At 35.5% G+C, this 14,401-nt stretch overlaps 1 protein-coding gene across 7 annotated transcripts in view; it reads left to right on the plus strand.

Moving 5' to 3' along the window:
* The window catches only part of PIK3C3 (phosphatidylinositol 3-kinase catalytic subunit type 3), a 52,830-nt gene extending 39,917 nt beyond the window's left edge, over nt 1-12,913 (plus strand). For 2 of the 7 annotated variants that reach the window (XM_015848239.3, XM_015848240.3), the window contains 2 exons: nt 8,655-8,780; nt 12,134-12,913. In XM_015848239.3, the coding sequence (XP_015703725.1) occupies nt 8,655-8,780; nt 12,134-12,148 (141 nt within the window). In that variant the 3' untranslated portion in view covers nt 12,149-12,913. Of the gene's footprint in view, nt 1-1,171; nt 1,375-1,410; nt 1,553-4,978; nt 5,088-8,654; nt 8,781-12,133 lie in introns of those variants that run through there. The other 5 variants (XR_014939501.1, XM_085529259.1, XM_085529261.1 and 2 more) reach the window with 5 other exon arrangements.
* The last annotated feature ends 1,488 nt before the right edge of the window (nt 12,914-14,401 follow it).

The raw sequence follows: 14,401 nt of genomic DNA on the forward strand, positions 1-14,401 counted from the left end.
CTATTTTTTTTGTGGACTGAAATTGCCCAGCATGTGCTCCCTTGTACACAGAATTGATCTGTATTGTCCTCTGAGTCCATGCGTAAGTCTGTTCTAGCACTCTGTTCTGAGTGATATTTCAACATTCTTCTAAGAAAATCTTCTGATAGGTGAAGTGGTCAATGCTGACTGTATCATGGAAGTCTGCAGGGTTCTAAACTTTACAGAACAGTCACAGAGGGTTTTATAAAAGAAATCTTCATTACCAAGAAGTTTTTGTTGTGTAAACAAGCTGATCAATGAAAGATATCTCCTAATTCTAAACTTACCACTTTTTTTACCTTTCTGAATCATTCTTCTCCATTTAAATTTCAACAATAGCTGGCATTAAAAATACTAGATCAACATTCACATAATCGTCATTACATTTACATTTAAAGCATTTAAATACATACATTTAAAACATTTAATGTTGCAGGTGTTCATTTGTTTGTTGTTTTTTTTTTTTTAATAACATGATTTATAGAGGAAGGCTGTTTTAATACCAGTAGAGACTTTGTGGAGCCTGTGAGTCCCGTGGAAATCACTTACGTGTAATTTTGATTCAAGCAGTCTGTTTTCTCTAAAATAGATTGATCTTCAGGTCGGTTGGTTTGTTTCAGTAAGCTACAAATGCAGATTCAAAAATATTTAATATTTCATGTTCCAATACACTTCTTTTCAAGAAAACTGTATTGTGATGACAACCAAATTTTTCCTCCAGCCTGTATGAGTTTGTGCATTTCTTTTTAATGTTTCTTAGTTTCAAATTGATACAAAGAGTTTGCGTAGTCATTTGATTTCATTTCTAGGGAGGATGACATTTTATGTTTTTTTGGTATTTTTTTTTCTTTCTGTTGTTGCTAAATTTATTGTGATATCTATCTCTGACAATTCTGGAGCTTCCAGATTTCATTACCCTGATGAAATCCATTGTTTTCTTAGAGGCATGAAGAGCTAGAAGAGAAGCAAAGAGGCATGTATTTCTCATAAGGAATGCAAATCACTTGCACATCTTAGAATAGTATACATAGCCTTTACCATTAGCTATACATTTTCAGTAGCGGTGAACTGTGTTCTGTGCTTTTAGAAATATGCACCAGTTTCATATCCACTGTTTCATAGCTGCATCATATGTCAACATCATTTCTAGGAAGATGCTGTCAAATTATACAGTCAGTGTGGTAGAACAGTCCAGTCAAAATTGGCAGTGTGCACCATGGACTTTGAACTGGTAAGGGGCCGTAAATATTCCATGAGCATCAATAAATATCAGTGGGTTCAGTTCCACATGGAATAATTCCACCTGTTCCACCCCTTTACTTCCTACACTTTCATTTTAAATGACATTTTGTCAAACTGTCTCTCTCTCTGCTTCCATCTGTCACACAGCAACAAAATCTAATGGAGTATTGGTGAGAAAGCTCAACCTCTTCTGCCCTACCATCAGTATCCACCTGTGACATCATGAGCCAACATCATAAAATTAGAAGTATTTCTTTCAGAGCAGTCCTCATATTTATTCAAGTTTGGTCTATTTCTTTTTCTCATTAGTCCTTTTGTCTAATACTTTTGTCATTTGAATACTTCCGGATTCGTGCAAAAATGGTACTTTATGATGAGATCTATAAAGAGCAAGTAAATAGAGCAAAAAAGGGGGACAGTCACCTCCCTCTCCCTGCTGGCCACCTCTCCATTGATGCAGCCGAGGTACAGTTATCCTTCCAGACTGCAGGTACAAACTGCTATCTCATGTCCAGCCTTTTGTCCACCAGTAACCCCAAGTTCTTCCTCGCAGGGTTGCACTCAATGAGGTCTTCTCCTAGTCTGTACCCATATCTATTATCTCTTCTCATTTGTCCCAGGAGATACACTGTCCTTTATCTGCCTCTTCTGTCCAGTGTATGTAAAGTTACCTTTGTGTTGATTTTCATATCCTTTGCCAAGTTCAATTTCATTTGCTGCTAGATCTTGTTGTCAACAGAGCTATGTTCATAGCAATTACATAAGTGCTTTTTTGTGTGTGTGTTTTTCTGTTTGTTTTTTTAAGAAGAAATATTAGGAAATCAGCTATAAAATGGCTGAGCAGCAGAATCATCTTAAATCATCTTAATCCATTGTAGAAAGGTGAACAGGTAGTTCTTCAGGTAATGTATTTGGAAATTTTTTTTGGATATTTAATGTCCATTAGTCTGACTGAAAGTAGTTGTGAGTTTTATTAGTGCTTTTAAGAAAAGCCACTTAGAAAATAAAAGATCATTTTTGTTTGTTGGTAAATCAAGAGTACTTTTTATCATTAAACTACCAGGAAACTTGTATGTTGTTCAAATTGTTCAGCATTCATTAATATAATAATTTTTCATTAGATGCAACTATATACCTTTTATGTTGTAAGACAAACCAGTTCCTTCTGTTTGGCTTAATAAGATGAAAAAGAAGGCAGTTTATAACATTCGTAATGTATTCTGAACAAATTCTGCTGAACTGATTGTGTGTCACAGGTTTCTGTTACTACTGAAGCAGATACATCAGAGTGCATTGCATAGAGTTGTAGCAATGAGAAAGATTTTTCATGAATGACCACCATGTGATTCCTCAAAGTTAAAGCATTATGTTAGGCATTACCTGGGGTTGCAGTCTAATCCATCACTTCACAAAGCAGCATAACATGTCCTCCTTTCTTCTAATATGCAGGGAAGTACTGCATGTTGCACAAAGTATCTGCATGCTCATGAACAACATGACGAGATGTAAAACACACTGGCAAGTAAAATGTTGCATTAAAAATATCTTAGTGTTATTCTTTTATAAACTTTCAGAAAATAGTATACAGCCTGAATACATGTTTAAGTTTTTTAATCGTATAATTCTACATGAAAATAAAATTTCATGTACATGCACTACATCCATTTTGTGTGGCTTCCTTTCTTGTGCTTTTTTTTGTCACCTCCTGTGGTGTAAGTTGATATAGCACGATACTAACTTATCAGGCTGTAAAGGTCATTGAAAGTTTGCCTTTCCTAGGTTTAGACAAATTAGATAACAAAAGAAGACAGTGGGGAAAAAAAGTATTATGTATTTTCCCTTTAATGTGTCACTGGGTGACCTTAGTCTTTTTAAAACAATTTCATTTTGCTGTGTTGAGACTTTTTAGAAATATTTGAGTGCAAAAGACACTATTAAGGAAAGTAATACCCTGAAGAACAAGGGAAGGTGCAGAGTCTTTAGAGTTGAAAGCTGTTTTTGATGAAGAGTAATCTGCATTCCAGTAACACGTTATATCCTGAGGAACTGTCAGAATGTAATTTTATAATCAAGCTTAATATCTATGAGAAAGCATATTGTCTGGGTGTCATTTCTGTCCAATGTTTGTGATACATCTTGGGAGAAATATGTGTTAAGGCTTGACATGCTTTGTGGCATTGGATGATGTAAGTTGAGCTGGGCTCTCTGTTCCTGTTATTTTTGAAAGTACTTTTTCATTCCTCTTCAAAAGAGAGCAAGATCTGCACAGACTGATTTTGCTTATCAGGGTGATAAAGACAATGTGTCTGTTTTCTTACAGTTAGCACAAAATGTACCAGAAACTTCCAGTGACTTGAGCTGGAGATGTGGATTTGGAACACACTAAAATTGGACAGAACCTTCTTACTTTGCGTAACATCTATATTCAGAAATTAAACCAGTGTAGACCTTGATGATTCATTCTCACACATAAGAGTGGACTGAAAAATAAATGTCCACATTGGCTTTGGTGGAGAGGACATTTGCAGTCTTAATTTTCATGGTTATTCTTTCAGAATGCATAGAATATTATTTTTTCAACCAAATATCCTCCTTCACTGTTTCTACCCTGTTAATAATTTTTAAATTGAAATAAAAAAATTGTTTCTGTAATTCATTTCCTTCAATCCAGTTTCATTTGGTGCTTTTCCCAATGGGGGGAAAAAGGAAAGAACAGAAATGGTTACTACTAGGCATACAAGTTGTCTCCACTCCATAAAACCATAGGAGCCCTTCTCAGACTTCTTTTTTGTTTTGTTTTGTTGTTGTTTTTTTGTTTGTTTTTGGTTTTTTGGTTTTTTTGGGTTTTTTTTGGTTTTTTTTGTAATGCTTTGTATATCAATAAAGCATTTGTGAATTTTTGACTGAGAAAAAGTAGCATCAAAGCATAAAATTTGTTTTCTTCTTTAAACTTTTGTATCCTTTAGGTACTCACTGTACTACTCTGAAGGAAAAATGTCAGTCTACTGTGCTTCAGTTCATGGTTAATGATACCATTTCCTACTGCTATTCTCTGATTTAGTCTTCTCTGAAAACCTGCCTTGGCTCAAAAATGTCAAAAAAGAAGTTAAACTGAAAAGTAGTAGAAGATCCTCCCCAGTGTATTTTCACTTTCTCTAGCTTCTGAAGTAATCGCCTTTAAATTTTCCAGTGCTTAAATTTGCTTAGTCTTTCACTCTTCTCATTTTTCTGGAAAAGAACTGGACCGTAAATTGTTTAGGTTGATTTGTCAATGAATATCTGATGGTACAGTACAGATCCACCCCTGCAGTTTTTCTAATACTGATAGTAACTAGCCTTTTTATTTTCTGTGCAGCTGTAATGCTTATTGTTAATAGTTTATTTACAAAATTGAATAATGCTTTAATTTTAAGCAGAGATAACTAAAATATGCAGTAAATTACGTAACCAGCTTTGCCTAAGGAGGAAGTAGGCTACTGCTCGTCAGACATAATAAACGTATTCAGTATTATCACCTTTAAACAAAACAGTACAAAAATAATTTTAAAAAATGTTTTAATTTTTTTCTGCAGGAAAGCCAGATGGCTTCTGTCTGTCCTTCATAGCAGATTTGACCTTTAAATTAGAAAACATCAGGGGCCAGTGATTCATTGTTGCACAAAGAACTCGGCAGGCATTAAAGGACAGTGTTATAATTGATTGAACTGTGTTTCAGATGCCCATTGATTAAAGAATGTGCTGTAAAGATGCTGCAACAGGAGTGTTTACAGGTGAAGGTGAAGGGAACATAGATGGCATAAATATTGCCTTCCAGTAAGCAGAAGGTAACTGCTGTTTGTGAAAGTAGCTCCATGTTTCTTTTATATTAAACTCATCAAGGTGAAATGATTCTTGTTCTACAGATAGAGAATCTGAAACAAATACACTGGAATGTATGGTGCAGACAGGTTTTCTTTGTTTTCAAACCTGAGTTTATTTATGTGGTTTTTCTGCTTTTTTTTTTTTTTTTTTTTTTTTTTTTTTTTTTTTTTCCTCACCTGCTTTATAATAAAACACTTTGTCCTCTTTCTCTCTCTTTATCACAGTGGACACATGAAAGTTGAGTTTGTTGGTCAGTGGAAAGACTTCTAATTTGTTGACTTATATGCCATCACAGTGAGCAATTCTGTTTTAGAGTGATGAAATTAGCTAACAGCTAGCTGTGTAGCTAGTTGTTGCAGTAAACATCAGCAGAGATGCTTTATGTTGCTGTGAGAATATATGCTAGAGTGGCCATCAATCTTTGGAGCAGCCAGGTTGCAGTTTGAGAGTGAAACAGAATGAAGAGGGTTTTCTTATGTATATGCAGTAAGTTAGCTCAAAATATGTTGCTGCTTTCTTCATACATTATATACATTCTTCATGTTATATCTGCAAATGTTCATGAAATGTGGATTTGGTTAGCTGCACTAGTACTAATTCTAAACTGAGTTTGAGTGTGTTAGCAGTTGTGCAGTATGTGAGGACTTGAGGTATTTGTAGGAAGCAAAACAAACCAAGCACTGTAATTTTGTTACTTTTTTGTGTTTTCAACTAGTGCTCGACATTTAATTTGAGGAAGATGAAGAGACTGCCACTTAACTAGTTTCTCCTCTTGTTTTTTTTTTTTCGCTTGAGTTTATTTCAGCAAGAGTTGATAAGCCTAAGCCTACAGTTTTACATGTGATGATCATGATGCAAAGCAGTATTTACTCGTGATTATACTATAGAACTTATTTTGGTTGTTTTGGCTTGCCACCTGCAGGAGTTTCAATCTTCTTCTATATGATTCCTCAGCAAGTGATAGTCAGCCTTTATATTCCCTTCATAAATTCATTTTAAACTAATTAGTACTTAAAAACTTAAACTTCCACGCTCCCATATTGTTGTCTGAGCAGTTCTGCTTATTTCAAATGCATTATATCTTTTCCTTCTGAGTTTCTAAGTCTTGCAAGTCCATGTAACTGTTCTAATAAAACTATCCAGTGTGCAGGTTTATAGAAAGTGGGCAATTTAAGATGCTGAAGTTCAATATTAGTGTTTTCATGGATGCTGTAGTTTATAGTGTCTTGTCACCCATGACAGTTGAAGTTCTAATAATGAAACGTGATGAAATATGTTTAAAATTATTGTATTTATACAGTGTGGGTTTTAAAACTTTCTTCTCTGGAAACAAAGCAAACATAAATATCTTCATCAAATGTATTTATTTTCTCTTTCATTAAAGCTAATAGCAAGCTAGTAAGAGCTGTTTTAATTTAAGTGCCGAAATGAAAACTCTTAGTAAATAATTCAGGTTGAATATTTTTTAATGTATTTGTGGTGACAGTATTACTTAAGTGTATAAAATGAGGCAGTTGTATAACTCATCAGAACGTGACCTTCACATTTCCATAATATCATGCAAAAATATTTTGCTAGTTGCACATCTTTTGTGAGAAGCTGCTGGCTTTCAGAATATATGGTTTACTTTGGAGCTGAGAGAATACAAATAGCAGTTACTATTGGTTTTGTTACAAGAACCATAAGTCAATGTATATTAAATTTGTTGGTGCTGTTACTGCTCTAGAGGTAATTTGTCATCATGCCATGCTTCTTCTCAGATAGGTTGCAGCAGTTGTATTTAATTGCTCTGCTGAAAAACTTTCAGGTAAAGATCTCACGCTTGGCAGCATTTGATCCTGCTGTTACTAGCAGGCTGATTTTAGAGTCCAACTGTGGGTAAATCTTTCCATGTAGATAAGTGTGCCAGTCTGCTCCTGGGGACAGTGGGAAGTAGCTGAGTCATTAATCCCATAGAGTAAAGCAACATCATAACATCAGTAACTGCGTGACTTTGAGTTCTTCTGCGAGCAGATGAGAAAACAGCTGAAGTGCTTGATGACTGGAGTTAAAAAGTGGTAGTGCTTGTGAGTTTGTTTCGGGGTTTTTTTTGTTTGTTTGTTTTTTTCTTCCTAAAATCTCATATCACCATTCCAATAAACACAAAAATAATTAAGATAGAAGACAGTGGTCTCAACTAGGGGAAGGGTTTAAGCTTTGTGCATAGTTGCAAGCATGTGAAAAGTCCATTAAGTTCAATTGGATTCTATCTCACATCTTATCAAACTTCTAACATGTATGTGGGAGATAATGACCACTTACTATGAAAATAGAAGTTCTACAGCATTAGCCTGAAGTGTTCCCTAACTCCCTCCCTACTGTTTGCTTTCCTGAGATTCTGAACGTTTCCAGCTTAATCTTTCCTTCCATACTGATCATACTTCTTTTTGAGAGAAGATGGCTGAAGAATTTATCTTTTTACTGAGACATTGAAAGCAAGAATAGAATTATAACTGCATTTTGAGTGCAGCAGGATCATCTTTCCACACTTGGCCCATTAACGTAGGCTTTTACTGTATTGCTGAAGGATAGTTCTCTAGAATGCTTTGCTTTTAGAAAGAATGCAGAGTAATAATTTACTTGAATCTTAGATGGGTTTGCTGTTAGAAAGAAAAGGGTGGCTGCATATATGGTATCCTCGATACATAAAAAGGTTACAAGCAGGGGAAAGAATCACAGAATCCCGGTTGGAAGGGACCTCAAGGATCATGTAGTTCCAACCCCCCTGCCTGGCAGGGCCACCAAACATACACAGTTACTAGATCAGGTTGCCCAAGGCCCCGTCCAACCTGGTCTTGAACACCTCCAAGGACGGGGCATCCACAACCTCAGTAATAAGGCTTTATTAAGAACATTGCTAAAGTGATTTGACATTTTTGTCAATGCTTAAAGGTAAATGAATAGAAAATGTTCAAAGGAAACTTCATTTTAGCATACAGTCTGTGCATAAATGTAGAGTTTATGTTTTGATATTTGTAGTACTGTATCACTTCTTGGCATCAGATTATTTGAATTCATCCAAAATGCTTACTTATGTACCTGACTCTCATAGCATGTTCTTGAGGGATAAGAAGTGATGTCTGCAAAACTTACTTGGCTCCCGAGAAGCAAATTTTTTCTTTTGTCTATATCTATTTCATCTCTTGCTAGTTGTATGTAAAGTAGTTTTAAATACTAAAGGAAAAACCTGTAAGTCTGTAGTATTGTTGCTTATGAGATGTTGCCATCTGGAGCAGTCCTGAACAGTTGCCTTGAAATTAGGTTGTTTATTTAAATACACATTGTAATGAAACAGATTACAGATTTGGCATTTTACATAAAAGTTGCTAATCACCAATGATCTGCTGTAATTTAGGAGTAAGTAGATTATTTACTAAAATTCTACAGCTTTAATCCAAATGTCTGCTACTGTGTGGTTCAGAAACCACAGTGTATTCTGCATCTGTTGAATTAAATTCATATTTGACATAGTTTTACCCATCCCATTTCAGGTACAGGACAAGTTCCGTTTGGATCTTTCTGATGAAGAAGCTGTCCATTATATGCAGAGCCTAATTGATGAGAGCGTCCATGCCCTCTTTGCAGCTGTGGTGGAACAAATTCATAAGTTTGCACAGGTGAGATAGCTCATGTGGCATTTTTTCTGAAAGCTGAGTAAAGTGAGATTCAGAGTGGTAAGCTCAAGACTTCATCGTTACCAATGTTTTAGGTCATTATTCAGCAAGTTCAAAATGTGTTCCTGCTGGCAGGACTGCACAGCAAGCTCTCACTGTTCCTAGCACATTCTTTATAGCACTTAGCAAGCATGCTAGATGGGATGTAACCAGCTGCCTTATCAAGGGTAAGAATGGTGAATTGGAAGGGTGAAGGTCTGAAAGAGAAAGATGAAGAACTCTTGTATCTTTCATTTCCAAAGTAAATGTGTGATGATAGATTTTCTTCCTTTCCTATGTTTGTGATAATTCCTGAACTGTAATTAAGGCAGCAGCTTGCACAGCAAGGTGCATAGGAGGGGCCAGGATCTCTGCTCAGAAAGCATCCACATTCTCTTCAGTAGAGATAGTGCCCTACAAGATGGGGTCCTCAGCAGCTGTGTAAGCAGCTATCCCTGTTTTATTAGATGCCTCAGAACAGGTGTAGTTTATTCATGAATGCAGCTTGGTCTGAGACCTCGTATTGGGACAATGGGGAAAGGGCTCCTTGTCAAAAGGAGCTTTACTTGTTAAGTAAAGGAGTGAAATGTTTTCTCTTAATAAAGAAATATATTTCTGCTAGAGTATATAAACTAAAGTTGTTAATCGTATGTATGACTGCTATCCTACTGTAATTCTCAGTCATTAAGAAAAAGTTAATTATGTTGAATGAACTTGTGTTATCAAAAAATGCTTTTTCCTTACAGCTATTAAAGTTTGTGCTTATCAGAGATTTAAGATATTGCAGTACTTGAATATATTAGGCTCATGAGAAGAAAGAGATTTGAGAGGAAAGATGAAAGTGGTCTCAAAAGCCAGACATTATACTGATACTTTTCTTGTCCTTCAGAAAAGTGATCAAAAACTGATAAAATCAGATCTCAGTTTCTATGGCTATTCATATTGCCAGAGGAGTTCCAAAGAATTTATTGTTCTGCAAGTTAATTTTTTTTATTTTGAAGAACTTCATTACAGAGCAGGGGAGAAAGTAGAAGTGTCAATTCCATCTACCTATGTATTTTATAAAGGTGATTTTACATTTTCAGGGAGGGGGGAAGGGAATGTTGAAAAATGAAATGCTTCAACATTTGTTATTTATTATGGATTATTTTGATCATAGGTTGTGGAATGGTAATATCATAAAGTGAAAAATGCCTAATGCTTACCACAGGTTCTTATAAATAAATAAGGCCTTTACAAAGATCCAAGATTAAAATTTTAAAGTGCCTCCGATATATGTGTAGACCTTTCTTTTAATCACATACCAACAGTGACTTTTTAAGACATATCTTTTTACTCCGTTGGTATTAGGTGACGGCCGGTCGGCACTACATAATTGTTATTGCATTTGTGAAGCTGTATTAGTAAGTCAGAGTTTGTGGATTTGATTTAGTTGACCTTTTCTTTTTCCACTCAGACTTCTTCTAGCTTGACCTTTCTTCAACCCTTACAACTGCTTTTAAAATCACTAGACAGATTTGTTCAGAATACATAAAGTAACCAAGAATTTGAACCTGAGGCTTCTAGATCTAGAGTGGTGTTTTAAGCAACAAGCTATTTTTCATGAGGCTTTGAACTTTGTGTGTAGAGTTTGTGCTGCTGCACTGTTTGACATCTATGTCCTTCAGCTTTTTTATTTCCTGGGATTATGGATACAAAAAAAATAGTAACAGATGAATTGGCAGTTGATAAGTGTTAACATTCTGGAGACTGAATTTAAAAAAATTAAAAAAAAAAAAATCACAAAAAAAGAACAAAATGAAATGTGTAAGTTTATTCTCTTTATCTTACAAGTGAGTTAGTACACTTCATACTGATGCTTACTACTTCAATAGTCAAAATTTTCTGAAGCTGTCTTCCTTTAAAGTATTTGCTGGTGAAGTTTTCAGAGTCTGTAAATCGCTGAACAAATGAACAACGAATGTATAACTGACTTTACTGCAAAGTAGTCACCTTACAAAATGGCTAGTTGAAGCTTTCAGTTTGTTTGTGTTCAATACTGCATTGAATTGCTGATGGCCTTTCTCTAAATAGTCATAAAAATTGTCTTAAAAAAAAAAAAAAAAAGCCAAAAAACCTAGCAACTTACGCAGGTGCAATGATACTCACTTAAATATTGAATTAGGTCCTAAAACAACACAATCTTCCATTTTTGAAATGCCCTCAAGTATTTTATTTATTTATTTTTAATTTATCAATAGGTATTTATTCTCCTGCTGCCTCCAAAATAGCCCTTTAGGGAATCTGTGCTACAGCTAAGAGCTTTTTAATAAGGTTGGTTGTAGCAATAACCATCGTGTATGAACACTCTATATGTCACTCTGTAGGTAGTAGTGTTCTTCTGTAAAATAGACTCTGTACTTTGGCATCAGCGTGGTAGGGTTCTCTTGTAATAATATTGTGAATTGGATTCAGTTCACAGCTCTGCTGAGATGCCTTTTGTTTCTAATACGTTATTAGATATTTTACAGACCTTTTTATGTGATATTTATTCATAATGGTTATCAACAAACTGTTGTATTGATGTAAATAAATTTAATATTTAGAATAAGTAAATGGTGCTTTACTGCACTGCTTGAGATGAGGAAAAAGTGCTTACTAATCTCAGCTGATACTAATAAAGATGGGATAACTATTTCTCCCCGGAAACCAGCTTTCATTTTAGCATTATTTTTGCAGAAGGAGAAACAATCTCCAGCTGGAGTAACTAACTTCACATTTGTTCCTTGTGAATTTACAGCTCAGATCAGTTGCATTCTGGGCTTATATTAAGCAATGATATTTAAAAAGGGGAAACATAGAAGATGAAGAGTGTCCCAACTAAAATGTGTTTCTGCAGCTGGGATTGTACTATTGGCTGTTCTCTGTTAAGGAGCAAAATCAATTTAGACTGTGAATGTGAAGAGGCTTTAGGATATCCCCAAGCTGTGTTCTCAGTACTGCTACATCCCAGAATGTAGTTGTGTTTCCTTTTACTCAAGACAGTGCTTCTGGTTTTATCCTTTTGGTGGAGCCAGTCTTGCTTGTCAAAATAAAGCATGGAATATCTACTGCCAGGACTGTGTACGTTATATGATACTATTTGTCTAGTGCCAGATAGAGTTGGTTTCTAAGCTGTCTGTTCGCTTGAAGGATTGTGAACATCACCTGCCTTTTTAGGCACTGATTTTCAGTGTCTTTCAAACCTGGAGTTCATTTTACACTTAACTTTGGTTTCTGAGAGTAAGCAAAGGTTGAACAAATTATTTTGTTGTTTTTTTTTTTCCCTTCTCTTTTAGTACTGGAGAAAATAATCCTTTTCCAGTGGGTGGAAACAAGCCTCAGCAAACATCCAAGTATAAAGTTCTCAAGCCTTTATGGATTTCACCAAACAGTTTTGGATGGCAGAAGTTTAAGACTTTGGAGAGTGGAGAACTGGGAGCTCAGGAGAAGCTTTTTGAGTCTTTGTTCTTTGAAGGTTTAAAAATAACTTTTTTTTTTAATTTTTTTTTTTTTTTTTTTTTTAATGAGGAGTGTTTGTTTATACCATCCATCAGGCATGGGTACTCTGGAATTTCTTTCTGGTGTAATGTATGAACCTCAAAGGTTGAGGTACACAACTTCCTCCCAGTTTACCTGGAAGAGGCTGGGTTTGATGGCAATATTTTCTTATTTAAAAACTGAAATAGATACTGTGCTGGTTATGTGTATGTACAAAGTGCAGCAGTCAAGGTAACTGTTCTTCACTGCAGAGAAACACGGGATTGTAAACCACTCTCCTCCTCCTCCTACCAACTTTGTTCCAGGAGTAAGTTTGAAATATGATTTGTATGATCCTTTCTTTCAAACCTTGGGCAGCGTTATCATTTAGAAAGGACAATCATTTCTTCCCTGCTTACAAAAATGTTTTTATCTGCTGATAAGTTAGCCAGCTGTAGGCAGTCAATTAAATGATCACTAACCGGCTCAGCAACCGTAATGCACTGTAAGCAGTTCAGTATTTCACACTTTAACTCTGAATGTTTTCTGTGCAGTGATTACCTATTCTTGACTCTAATAAACTCTTTGCTATTACAGTCTTGAGGTGTTCTGTATTGTCTTTTTTATCTTACCTGCTGAGACATGTCATGGTAGAGGATTATGTTTTTAACTCTTAGCTTTCTGCAAGGGTTTTCACTACTGAGTTTTCTCAATTCAGGAATAAATTGACTTTTGTGCCACATATTGAGTCCTTAATGAATCTGTTTTGAATGGTCAACAGAGTAAATAAGCTGTTCATAAGTACACCTATCTTTGCAAAGAGTGCTGTTTTACTCCTTTTTCAGTAACTGTCAGGAGGAAATCCTTCCCAATTATAAGAAGGACTGATTTGGTTATGAATATGATATATGCGAAACAGGTCTTGCTCTTTGCTGCTTTTACTAACAGGTTTTGCAGTTTAACAGGTTTTCTATGTCTCTGTCCCCACATAATCTGGTACTGTGGGAACACTGTTTTCATCTTCAGGAAGTTCCAAACACATCTAGTGGAGCATGATGCTGTAGTTGGTGGGAAACAAGGCTGTACCAGCTATGTCACTGTGTAACTTGTCATGCCATCAGCCTCTCCAGCAGCAATTACAGCGAAGATAAATACAGAAGATGAAAAGCTGTTTCTATTTTGTATATCAGGAGACAGAGTATGAGGAAGCCATCTTGTAAGTTCTTTCCTTTGTCTTTCAGCATTCGTCTTGGTCTTGTTTTTGCTTTTTTTTCTTGTCATCTCTGTTGTTTCTGTTGGGTTTGAGAGTGAGGGAAGCAAAATAAATGATTCCATGTATTCTTTTTTTTTTCCTACTCTGCTATTCAGTCATGGTTTCATTTCAGTTGCCAGTGCTTCAAGAGCAGGAAGTGATACAAAGTGTACGCATATGTATGCGTATACATGTATGTATTTAGATATGAGTGCATATACATACATATATATATCATGGAGTGGGAGTGTGTGTGTAAAGCAGTAATGGGAAAAAATAAGTATTTCACATTGAGGGAAAACAAGATTGCTTTGATATAAAGAGTTGTGCATCCTTTCAGCAGGAATTGTCCCTGTTCTTATAGACAGTTGTGTGACTTTTCTTTTTGTGTGCAATCTAAAATAAGCATTTATGCAAGAGCTTGGGGGAATGATAGCTTTGGAAAAGAGGCGGAGGAGCAGAAAATGGGTATCTTAACACCTCACAGTGTCCTGGTAGCAGCAAAGAGAGGTGATGTTGCTGAATGGCCTGTCCTTTGTAGTCAGCAGAGGTTTTACTTACATGACCCAGTATCATCAGTCGATGATAAAATATAGTGGTTATTATGAAGTAGCTGAGTGCGTACATTTATGGTATCTTAAGGGAGTCATTGAAAACAGATTGCTGTTGGATTGTGTTAAAATAGATTTTTGTAATCCCTTCAGTTGATGCGATGATTCTTTGTAATAGTGAAACTGCTTGAAGTACAATATTTGTTTCTTCCTGTCTTTCCAAACTTCCATGATTTAGAAGAGTTGTGTCTTGAGGGGAGTAATCTTACATTGGAAAGGAAACT

Source organism: Coturnix japonica, chromosome Z (genome assembly GCF_054131305.1).
Source record: "Coturnix japonica strain WE chromosome Z, WE-NBRP24, whole genome shotgun sequence".
Classification (NCBI taxonomy): Eukaryota; Metazoa; Chordata; class Aves; order Galliformes; family Phasianidae; genus Coturnix; species Coturnix japonica.